The sequence below is a fragment of the Lemur catta genome, chromosome 2 (genome assembly GCF_020740605.2).
Source record: "Lemur catta isolate mLemCat1 chromosome 2, mLemCat1.pri, whole genome shotgun sequence".
Taxonomy (NCBI): Eukaryota; Metazoa; Chordata; class Mammalia; order Primates; family Lemuridae; genus Lemur; species Lemur catta.
Window position 1 is genome coordinate 86,248,554 of NC_059129.1, and position 12,830 is coordinate 86,261,383.

Below are 12,830 nucleotides of genomic sequence, written 5' to 3' on the forward strand. Positions count from 1 at the left end.
CTATAGAGACAGAAGGCAGATCTGTGGTTGCCTGGGGTTGAGGGCAGCAGGCAGTAAGGAGTGACTGCTAATGGGTATGGTGTTTCCTTTTAGGGTGATGAAAATGTTCTGCAATTAGCTAGTGGTGATGGTTGTATAACATTGTGACTATATTTAAAAACTACTGAATTGTTCACTTCAGTAGGGTAAATTTTATGATGTGGGAATTATGTCTCAATTTAAAAAAGCAGCCTGTGTGAGACATACACATCTAAAATTCAAACATTACAGACATCCATGGAAATGAAGCCTTCCCTACTCTCCCTCTCCCCAAAGTTGCTTCCAATTTCATCTTATTCTCTATACTGATTTTATTTATACAGTATGTATATTTATGAAACAAAGTAGGACCTTGTTGTGCATACTGTTTTGTGACTTTTTTCACTTAACATGACTTGTTCATTTTTTTTTCCATCATTGGAAGAAAAAAATTCCCAAGCTGACTTCTTAAAGAATGTAATAAATCCAGAAGTCACAAAGAAAAAGACTGATACTCTGACTACACAAAAATTAAAATTTTCTATATGGAAAAAGATACTATAAACAAACAAACTAGGAGAAAATCTAGGCAACATTTATGAGCAAGGGCTAATATTCCTAATATTAGGAATTAAGGTTCCTATACATTGATTTAAAGTTAAACAGCACAAAAGTGGGCAAAGATGTAAACTGGCAATTCATAGGAAAGGAAAAATAAATGTTGAATACACATAAAACAAGATGTCAACTTCATTAGTAGTCACCATTTTTTGCCCATCACATTGGCAAAAATTAAAAAGACTGATGATTACCAGTACTGGCAAGAATAGAGAAAATGGACACTCCTAAATTGCCAAAAGATATGTGAATTGCTACAACCTCTTGGGAAGGTAATTAGGTAGTATTTAATAAATGGGCACAACCTTTAACCCACTTATGGGACTTTAACCCACAAAAATAAAAGCACCACTATTAATAATGTGTTCACAAAAATGTTTATTGTGGCAATGTTCATAACAGGGAAAAAAACTGGAAACAACTGAAATGTCTGTTACTAGGTGCTACCTGAATGAACTGTGATTTATAAGAACCATGGATATTAAGGAAGCATGTGTGAACACTATGTGATCGACCTAGAGCCATGCACACAGTAGATAGCTATGTGGAAAAAAAAGGAGTTTGAGTAATTATACAATATAATGGCATTAAAATAAAACCCAAACTTCTAGAGATGTGAATATATATTTGTGTATTGTTGTAGGCACAGAGAAAGCCTGCTAAGTGTGGTATGTTTGGGGCTAGGTATGTCGTGTTCTAGTATTTAAAAGAAAATAAAAGAAAGTGATTTTAAAAAGCTGAATACTGGTAAAGGCCAACATTGTGTTAATTCAAGCTTTTTCAAAGCTAGGGAACAGTTAAAAAGGATCGGAGATGGGAGAAGTTCATGTTTATGAGATGGAAGAGCTACTTAACATGGCATAACCAGAACATCCTATAGAAAATAAGGTATGCTCACACTTTGCATTGATCTAACATTTTGGCTCCTTCCAGAGGTGGGGGAAGAGAGACTGGGGAAGTGCATCTAAAGTGTCAGGCTGGTGGCTGGCCAGGGCTAGGATCCCTTTTGGTTTCTGACTGTGGTGTCTCCTTGGGGTTCACTTGGAAGAGAAGACACCTGAGCCTCATCTGAGAGCAGATCAAGGCAGAATCAGCCCAACAGATGCTGGCTTCTTCTGGATCAGTTCAGGAAAACAGGTTCTGACTCCTGGGGAAGGATTTGCCCTCAGCGTCATTAGTGAGGACCACAGTTCCACCAGCATCCGAGTATTAACTCCCGAAAGCAAGTTATAAACTTTAAGAGCAGCAGTCATGCTAAGTCCCTGAGACAGTTCTTAGAGAATCTAACTTCTATGCTAGGAATACTAAAATGTCAAATTGGGAAAACCTTAGCTTTACTATACCTATCCTATCCAAAATGTACTACCGAGAGGGGCTGCGATTCCTGAAATGGCATAGGGCTTTGGTAAATGTCTCCTCTTTCACTGTTAAGGCATGCAAACAACAGCTTCTTTTTTTGGAAAGTAAAAACATAAAACTATTTTTAAAAGCAGGGGTATTTCTTGAGGGGAGACTAATCCTGGTCATGACTACTGTACAAGTTGAATGAGCATCCTTTTAATTGAGTCACTATTTTCAGTTCTAAGGTAGATAACTGATACAGCCCAACACAGAAAAAACACATGTGCTCTTCTTGTGACACTGAGTTCCAAGAAGGGACTCTAAGCTGTCTTTTGGGATATTAGAGGGGCAGAAGAAGATGTACCTGAAACCGACAGTTCCTTGAACATATGCAAATGTCACCAAAACACAATCCATCACGCCGAATGGCCGGATTCCTCTTAAGGGAGAGACAAACAGCAAAGACTCAGGCGTTTGTCCTCGTCTCACCACACCAGTCCTTGGTGAGACAAACCACGATGCAGACAAACTGGGCCCAGTGATTATTAACAGTTTCAGGGACAAAAAGAAAACCTCACAAACGTTGTGGCCAGAGGGAAAGAATGAGTGAGGAGAGTGCATAGCCTTTCATTTCAGTCCTCTCAGGTCAGGGACACAGATGTGAGTCTGGCTTGGGGGACTGGGCACGACCCTCCATCCTGAACCTAAGGGCATATGGTGTATTCAGATGGGACTAGTTCCCATTCCCATTTCCTTTATTATTTCTTTCAATAAATTAAATCTGCTCCACGTTTCTCTGCCTTTCTCCATTTCTGCCAGGCAGTAACAGAAGAGCAGAAACCAGGCTAGCTAGCAGAGAAGGGAAAGTGACCACAGGGCATTTCTGCAGCTGGCACAGGGAACTGTGGAATCTATTTTCAAAACATGCCCACACTAAAACCTCATTTGCCTCTCGCCAATCTTGTGGAGGCTGAATAAACCGCACGTGGCTCTGTGCAAAGCCACCTCACCCCGTGTGGCATTTCAGCTGTCTGGTCAGGTTAGCATCCTCTGCCTTACAGAGGCTGCCATCCAGGGAGCGCAGGCGGGTATGAGGGGCAGTGGCCTAGCGAGGACCATGCTTCATTTCTCCCTGTGCTTTGTGGCTACACAGCTCTCAGGAGGGACTCGTCCCTGGGTTCCCTCACTCTGCTCCTGAGGCAGTCGTCGACACAGGAAGCAATCTCGGATTGGTTCCTTGTCAGTCAGCAAATGCCAGGTCATGACACAGCCTCCCTCGGGTCCTTCTAGGGAACACTCTCACTACTGGGGTAGTGGGAACCTGCGGGGGCTCCTATTCTTCCCTCTTCTCAGTCACATGAGTCTTGCTCATGATGTGGCCGCTGCTGTTCCATCCCCAGTTGCCCAGCAAGGGTAAGACACAGATGGAACCTTTGGAAATTTCTTCTAAAAAGCACTCTGTTTCAGGGTGGACAAAACCACGACTCTACCCCACTACTCCTCAGAATGACATCCTACCCTTTGGGGGAGCTTGGGAAATGATCTGTTATACGCTCTGTGTGGCTGCTGTGACGACCCTGGGGCCTGGATGAACGGTGAGCATTCTATCATTTGCACCGTGATGGACATGGGATGGCCCTGAGGTCTTCTGCTGACAAGCAAAATTTAAAAGGTGCTGGGAGAGCACCTGTATTGTGTCAATCTATTTAGTTTCAACCAATCAATCTCGAAAAAGATTCTCCATTTTCCTTCATGCTGATAGAGCAAAAGGGCAAGGATGAGGGCGATGAATACGGCATCATTTCAAAGCAGATGGAGGACAGGGGAGAAAGAGAGGAGGAAGGGAATGATCTGAAGTACCTGAGCCCACTTCCATGCATTAGGCTTAAGCTTTTTTCACTAAGCAGCTCGCCTCTGCTTGTTGAGTACTGAAATCTAGATCTACCATCACATGCCTTCTAGGACAAAGTGGTTAATTTGGAATCACTCTGCAGCATCCCTCCTCCATGGATCAGGGAGGCAGTCCCTTCACTGTCACCTTTAATCTTGGCAAATAAGAACAATCTGGGAGTGGTGGGGGAAGGGCAGGGAAAAGTCCAGATAAAGGACTGAGAGAGTGGGTCACATGCTTGAATTTATGTGGGTTCCCTACCTCCTGGCCCCTGTCCTGCACAGGACACGACTCACTGTCTGCTTCCGAGAACGATCCGGATTCATCGCTGGAGTTGGTTCCGTAAGACTGCTCACATTTAATTTGGGGTCGGACTGGGTTGTACATCCCATCTCCCATCAGGCCTGGTTCCTGATGTTCTGTGGCAAGGAACTTGGCTCCCTGGGAACAGGGCGAGGAGGAAAACTCACAGAGAGGGAGGCTGCAGGGCGAGCCCCCGCTCCCGTCCTCTGCGTAGGAATAGGAGGAGCAAGAGCTGGAGGTCCTGGTCCTGGTCTCCAAGGGGGGCGAGCGAGGGCAGACTTTGATTGGCACCGGGCAGCTGGTGTTGGGCCGCATCCTTCCTGGCAAGTGGTCAGCCATCAGCCCACCGTGGGAGTAGGCCTGTGAGCTGGGGAGGGACTGGCCAGCCCCCACCCACAGACCCTTTGGCACCGGCTCAGAGAGGTCTTTGTCCAAACTGCTCACCCCAGAATATGAGTGCACCGAGGTGCTCACTTGGTCACAAGCGCTGGAGGAGAAGATCACGCTCCTCCGGTCCAGCTCTCCCTCCTGTTTACAGAGAGCCTCCAACCCAGGCCCCCTGAGGGGTGAGCCCATGGTGAAGCTGGGCATGTCCTTCTGGCCCACGTGGGGCTGTCCGTAATTCCCTGTGAAAGGGGTGTAGTCAGTTTTAAGGTCACCCTGAGTGATCCCCTTGTCAAAAGGGCACGCTGGACTCCTGGCAAAGTGCTGCTGGGACGTACTGGGCAGGCCAGACAGCTCCACACTTTTCGCTATGCTGAACAGAGACCTTAAGCAGGAGGGCGAGGCCACGCTCCGGGACCTCTCCAGGCCGGCGGCCCCCACCGGGGCGGCGGGGCCGGGGGCGGGGCTGGGCTGCGTCCGGTCCATCTCCACGTCCCCAGCTCTGTCCTTGGCGTCGGGCTCATCCCCGGACAGGCAGAGCGTGACGCTCTCTTCCTCGTTCTCTTCACTGGGCGGCTCACTTTTAATCTGCCCCATGGCAAGCCCCGGCTTGAGGCTGTTGCCAGAGTTCTCTTCGCTGAATGTGCTTGCAAAACCTGAGGTACTGTGTGATGACGCATTGTAGACATTCTTGGTACATGCAAGCTGGTATTTCTTGTATCTGGGGTACTGCGTTAACGCGTCCTTTTCCGAGCTCTCCTTGGTGTCCGTGGGCGCGTCGGTCTCGGGCAGCAAGGTTTCCTCCTTCTCTGCCGCCGGGATGGCGGTGGCCTCAAAGCTGATGGGGTCTGGAAGCATCTGGTCCCTGGCGCAAGCCATCTTGGCCGTCTCGGCATCCATGGTCTCCTCCTCTTCCTCCTCCTCCTCTCCCGCGGAGTTCTCCCGGTCGTCGTGCGGGCGCTGGCACGCAGCGTCCTTGCGGCACACGAACAGGCCATCCTCGCTGCTCAGGAGCTGGGTCTGCAGGAAGCTGAAGCAGGAGTCCTCCAGGTTGTGCATGCGCAGGAACTCCGCGCAGCGGATGACCTCGCGGATGTTTTCTCTGCTGAGTAACAGCTTGGCAGTGTAAGCAAACTGCAACAGCGGCCCAAAGCCCCTGGCCGTGACCTGCAAAACAAACAGGGAAATCGCCAACATTACCATCAGCACCGCTATTGTCCCGAATCCCTCAACTGAAGCAAGATAACCAGACAGTGCTAACGTCCCAGAATAAAGACTGCAAAGGAGCAGTTAATCTTGTACTGGGTCAGCAATGATGCTGCTTCCAATAATTAGTGCCTGTCTCCCGCACGCCACTGCTGTACTTCATCACAGCCCAAGCGGAATTGAAAATCACCAGGGTCAAGTGGCTAAACAAGATGACAACGGGTCCAGTGTTTACACTAATGAAATATCTTGGCAAAAATGCACGGTGACAATGGGAAGCCTATTAATTTCCCTCCCAATCAGGCCTGTTGAGAGCCATTCTACACAAGGAGCTACTCGAGCAGCTCACTTGAGCCAAAGACAGCATTATCGTTTTTTGTCATCCACAAAATTGGCAATACGACCCTGTTAAAAACTCAAAGTCCGTGGGGTTGCAGAAATAGTTTTTCCTCATTCACTTGAAAAGAGACATTAAAAACAACTGTTGTGTTCATATCCATCATGGTTTCTACTTGGGGCTTTCCCGCATCATTCATACCTGATCTTATAACGATAACAGAGATGATGACAAGCAAAAGCAATGTTCTCACCAAAAAATTAACTGCTGGCCCATAATGAATGGAGGCTACAGAGCTAAACAATCTGGCTGTCATTTAAATGGCTGAAGCTGCTGAGTGGCACAGGACATGGGCTATTCCTTCCTTAATTATTGGCAGCAGCTTTGCCATGCAGCTGTCTTTTTTCCTGGTAAATCTTCAGGGGCTAAGCCTACTGTTGTTTGCCGCTTATCCATTATATTTTACACAGATTGAAAATGTACTGTTTATGCACAGCTTGCACACACACACAAACACACTTGTGAGCCCACACAATGACTTAAACAATTAAGAATATGTTGCCTAAGGCCATTGGTTTTTCAGATGGAAATAGATTAAACTTGCCGGTGTTCAGGGGAGGCTTCCTTACCCCGCATATAAAGCCAAGCATCCTCCAGGTTCTTGTAAGCACTGCTGACCCCATAGGAAGGGGAGGTGGGTCTATGAATCAAGTGTACAAATCAAATGAAAGCACCAATCATGGGGTCCTTGCTGGAAGCTATGGTAACAATGATCAAAAATTTCAGCTGAGAGAATGAGTGCAGAGCAAGACGAACTGGCAAGCTTTGCAGCTGACTGCTGTGTGTATTAAATTTCCTGCAACACACAGAGCTGACACTCTTGCAAGGACCTGTGTCTGTTCAAGATTCAACTTCTTGAATTGGGCATTAACTTCTTTGGGAGCCCTCTCCAATCCTTTTAGAGAAAACGAATGACACTGTCCTCTCAGCTCCCATAGCCAGATGACGAAATGTCCTGGGTTCTCCAGGGTAGCACTGGTTTTATAGCATTGCATTCTGTCTAGTAAAGGAAATTTTTTAGACACGTAACTGAATGGGATTTTAATTGTTAATATTTTTGAAGTGGTTAAATAAAATTCCAAATTAAAAAAATTCTGTCAGATATCTTAGTCCAGAGATATTTGGTTAAAAAACAAAACAAATGAAAAATCATGACTGCAACATTATAGTTCTACAGTCCTACACAGGCAATCACTGCTGTCTCCCTTTTATTATACTTAACTGTGTTTGTTTCTACCATAAGACAACAAACTCTTTCAGATCAGGGATGGTTTTTTTTTATTTTTTATTTTTGGAGAGAGTCTTGCTTTGTTGTCCCATGTAGAATGCAGTGGCACCACTGTAGCTCACAGCAATCTCAAACTGCTGGGCTCAAACAATCCTCCTTCCTCAGCCTCCCCAGTAGCTGGGACTACAGGCACAAGCCACTGTGCCCACTGATTTTCTATTTTTAGTAGGGATGGGGTCTCACTCTTGCTCAGGCTGGTCTCGAACTCCTTAGCTCAAGCAATCCTCCTGCCTCGGCCTCCCAGAGTGCTAGGATTACAGGCGTGAGGCACCACACCCGGCCCAGGGATGTTTTCAGCTCTCTTAGTAACCCTGCATCTAATCTAACTCAGGGTCTCTAACATGGCAGATACTTGATAAAAGCTTGTATGTTACTGAATATGTCATGAGTCTAACTGCGCCCCTAACTACTACTGTGTACAGAAGGTGATAACACAGTCTGTTTAGAGGGTGTTGTCTCAAGTTACATTTGGAGCACGGCATTGTGTAAACCAGCCAACCAAGCCAATTAGCAGAGCAAAGACAGACGAGCGAGAATCCCTGTCTTGTCCCAGAGGGCCAGTATTAAAAAGGAGCTCATCTAACCTACACTTTTGTGCCCTGCTAAGCTGACATGGTAACAGATTCAGCAAAGTAGTACCTACGATATCTGTTTTGTGTACTTTTCTCCCAGGAACATTTAAAAAGGGGTGAAAAAAGTGAGGAAGTGTGTATTTATAGGTAACTAAAGAAGGTGGTAAGACTGTCACATGACCTATTCCTTCACTGCTGCACGGATCCACCACAAAGAGAGAGATGGCAGAATCAAGGCAGAGTTGACCCCTCATAAGGCTACTATGCTACTAGGCAATTGGCCAGTTGCTGAGTGAGTAGATAAGACACATCTTGAGTTTTGGCAAATGTGCTCACTTATATGGGAAACGTGGGAAACTGATCTCAGTGCTGGTTATACTTTTCATACAGTCCTCATCTCTCATCCTTATCACTGCTTCTGCATTATTTGGTGGGGGTTGGGTAGGGCTAGGGTCAGGGGAAGGGAGCACCGGTTGCTCTGGATCTGCTGCCCCTGACCAGAGCTGCTGTCCCAGTATTTCTGATTTATTTTCATGCCGTTGGTCTCAGTGAGCCTTATTCCTATCCCTCCAAGGCCTCTCTTAAAGAAAACGTCTCAAGAAGTCAGGGACACTCATGAGACCTTTAGATCAGGGAGTAGTACTCAGTGTCACCATCTGCCACATGCTGCAAGGAGCTGGAGAAGGCATCACCGCTCAGGGAAGGGTGATGCTGAGAAGTCTCCACATCACAAATCAACGACACTCCACGGATCACAGACAGACCCTTTGGGTTTAGGAAACATGCTGAGCTTGAAATGATCATCATAGGTCATGAAAGAGTCATGAATAAAAAAACATCGGTTTGTAAACTGTCAGTCAAGCCCCAGGGCAGAGGAAATGGTGTCCTTACCATGAAAGTTCAACACCCCGTAACTAGCCCTTTTCCCACATTAATTTAAGTTCTGCTTTGTCATACTCAATTCTGCAAAATTTTGCTCAGCTTGTGCAAAGCTTTGTCTAGTGAGTCACAGTTACCATTTACCAAGCATCTCCTAGCATCCAGCGCTGCGCTAACTGGCTCTTGTAACACCCAGCATGATTGCCTCTATTTTGCAAATAAGGAAACTCAGAAGTAGGGAGGTGAAGGAATTTATCCAGGGTCACAGAGCTAGTAAGTGGAGAGTTGGGGATTCCACCCAAGTCCAGTCTGATTCTTCCTCCTGTGCTAAGTGCTGTGAGAGACATGGCCCTGTGCTCAAGAAACCTACCATTTAGCTTTGGAGAAGAGGCATGAACAATGAAGTCAATTAAGTAAAAATGTAAGTGAACAACGGAAGGGCCATAGTAAAATTATGTGACTGGTTGTCAACTGAGAAATCAAGACAAGTTCAGGAGAGGAGGAGATGCTGAGGTTTGTGGGGGCCCCTTGAACCCTCACACCAGGACACCTGGGGTGTCCACTCTAGGCTGAAGTTTGCTTTGGTACAGTGGGTGCCTTCTGAACTGCCACAGGGGTCCCTCCCAGGAACCCATCTCTGGTGCACCTTCAGGCAGTGGTAATAGCTCCAAATATACAAAACAGAAAACAGGTGCCTATCACTCCTGCCAGCCAGTGTTAAAATGGGCAGAGGCTTCCTAAATATTGGTTTAGTCTCCATCTTGAGAAGCTTGCACTGTTTGTCCATTTTCAGGAACCATTAAAACTCACTCATTGTTCTCAGAAGGCAAATTCCAGGCATCAGTGTGAAGCTATATGTTCATGAAACTGTGACCACAAGTCTGCACTATTACTTACTTTTTGTTCTTAACAAATAAGGCTCTAATAATGGAAAAAAATAAGAGGGGGTGGGAGGTGGAGAATCACACACAAAACTAATGGCCCATAAAAATGGTATTTAAAAAAGTAATGATCATAGAGTTAAAGTGGAATGAAGTGGCTAGAAATAGCAGACCAGTTCCATTTCACCGATGTTAATGGAGCTGCATCCCACCGCTCCAAGGAAAGCAGGCATGTCTAGGCTAAGATCTACCAGTCAGGAGTGGTCTAAAGGTATGATAAACAAATGCAAAATACAACAGTAGGGACAATCTGGGATAACAGTCTTGCATTTTTCATGAAAATATTTTGGGTGGCTCATTTCAAAGAGTATGTTTTCATCATGCTGAAATATATAACTACTTGGTCCCATAATATGCAATACTCATTAAGCTACAGATGAGACTGGACCACACACTGGGGGCAGAATGGAGTGTGCCACGTGGGGCTGAGACCTGGAAGAGGGCAGGAAGTAACACCTCCCTTGTTGTCTGACTGCTCCCTAGGAGGTGATGACCTCAGCCAGCAGTTGGCACACATGGGTTAGCCCTGAAAGAAAAGGCCAGGCTACCAAACTCATGTGCTATGGGGTGAATCCACATGTAGACAATGTGTTGAAAATCTGACCCATTGAAACTATGACCCTTACCTATTATTCCTTTGGGTTCTGATGTATCATCTCTACGCTGCTAATGAAAGGAAGATGAATTGATAAAAACTCAGCTGGTAAGAGGATGGGGTTGGGTGCTGTTTGCAGAGCTGGGGAGCTCACTCTTTCATGAGGAATCCACTTTGCTGCTGGACAGAGCTTATGACAGGAAACTTCTAACAAGTTTCACCTCTGGACTATGACAGGGATCAGGCAGTCAGCCTTCAGGGATACATCAAAATAGGTCTGGGAATTTTTATGAGACTTGGAACATCACATAAGCCATGTGATTAATTAAGTCTCCCCAGTTGGTCTTGGCAATATATACACGTGGCTGTAGCACTGGGCCCAGCAGAAGGCTAAGCAGAGGAGTCGGGGGATCTACTGACTGCTCCCTAGGAGAGGGGTGGCACGCTTCTCAAAGTCCCTTACAAAACACGAAAACTTATACCTTCAGCAATGCCGGTACACTTTCCTGATGAAGCTGAATTTCTTACACACTGTAGGAACTGGGAAGATGAAGGTAACAAACCCATGCCCACGGGCTTTTTAAAACCCTGGGGCCATCGACCATCCCTCTGGGATGTATTGCACAGCAAGGCACTTGTCAAATGACAAAACCAAGGCAGGTGACAACTAACTCTTCCTTTCCACTCCCACATGCACTGCACCCCACTCCACGTGATGAAGACTGATTTAGCGATGAGGCATCACTTCCAATCTTAATTTTCTATAATTAATATTACCACATTCTTCTCCCCTAAACAGCATGCTATACAAGCATACTACATTTGTTAAATTAACTAACCTCACTATTTCAACAAAGCTTCTGGTTATTTTAGTATTCATTTTATTTTTTCATTTTTTTTTTTTTTAGAGACGTGGTCTTGCTCTGTCAACCAGTCTGGAGTCTTGTAGCATGATTGTAGCTCACTGTAACCTCCAACTCCTGGGTTTAAGTAATCCTCCTGCCTCCGCCTCCCGAGCAGCTAGGACTAAAGGTGTGTGCCACCATGCTCGGCTAATATTTTAAAAAATTTTTTGTAGAGATGGGGTCTCACCATGTTGCTCAGGCTGGTCTTGAACTGTCCTCAAACAATCCTCCCACCTCAGCCTCCCAGAGTGCTGAGATCACAGGCATGAGCCACCACACCTGGCCTTATTTTAGTATTCATTGTAGGTAAAGATAGAGCCAATCTTGTTTTCCATACCCAAGGTAACAATATAAAAACTAAATCAACAATGAATTTGACTTATACATACGAGTATATAATTTCATATAGTGTTTCTTTTTTTCTTTTTGCTAAAGAACATCACTACCTGTGCTAGTGAATATGGCTTAAAACATAAATTGTCTTTTCTCTTCTGAGCAGGCTTGAATTTAGGTCTCTACTCCCTACCAGCTGTGTAACTTGGGCTGGTTACTTAACCCTTCTGTGCTTCAGTTTCTCCAACTGTAAGATGGGATACTGACAGTACCTTTGGAACAGGATCTGGCATTGAGTAACACTTATTATTCTTGCTATTATTACAAATATGAATAAAATACCATCTTTTTCTCCAAGGAGCTAATGGGGTGACCGGGGAGACAGATATTCAGTATAAATGTTTACAACATCATCTAAGTAATGTAACAGAGGTATTCTCAGGGTGCTAGGGAGGACAGAGCTGGGGGTAGTTAACTGCTAAGGACATCAGAGTAAGGCTGCCTAGAGCAGGTGACATTTGCCCTGAGTATTGAGGGCTGAGTTGAAGTTCATCTGAATAAGTAAAAGAAGGGTTTGGCTCATTCTCTCATCTCCTTCAGGCTTTTCCTCAAATGCCATTTTCTCAGTGAGGCGTTTCCTGGCCCTCTATTCGCAAATGCCCTACCCTACTCCCAACACCAGACTGGCTACGTGATTTGCAGGGCCCAGTGCAAAATGAAAATGTGGGCCTTCTGTTCATACATTATTAAGAATTTTAGGAAAGTGACAGCAGAACATTAAACTAAGTGTAGAGCTCTTCTGAGCCGGGACCTTGTGCAATTAATTGTACAAGTTGTACACCTATGAAGCCAGCTGTAATGGACTCCTTAGTTTTGGGGGTGGTGGTGATGGCATCTCAGGGTAGAGGTCAAACAGTGGAACTCCACTTGAGTTGAACTCCAAAGGGTCACTGGCAGGGCTCCTGGGATCAGCAGCGTAGGTCAGGGGTAGGATCATGGGTATCTTTGGGCAGAAAAAGGTGGCCAGACCACCAAGGTACTTTTTGATTGGTTAAAAAAAAAAAAAAAAGAAAAGAAAATCATGTAGGTTCAGTGAACAGAGACGTGACTTGAGTCATGATTCCACACTCCCTGCAATCAATTCCCAGGAACTCTTGAG

General features: G+C 45.6%; 1 protein-coding gene across 1 annotated transcript in view; it reads right to left on the reverse strand.

The window, feature by feature from the left end:
• The window catches only part of BACH2 (BTB domain and CNC homolog 2), a 71,633-nt gene that overhangs the window by 12,249 nt on the left and 46,554 nt on the right, over positions 1–12,830 (reverse strand). The window contains exon 2 of the mRNA XM_045544032.1: positions 4,130–5,722. Within this exon, the coding sequence (XP_045399988.1) occupies positions 4,130–5,722 (1,593 nt within the window). The remainder of the gene's footprint in view (positions 1–4,129; positions 5,723–12,830) is intronic.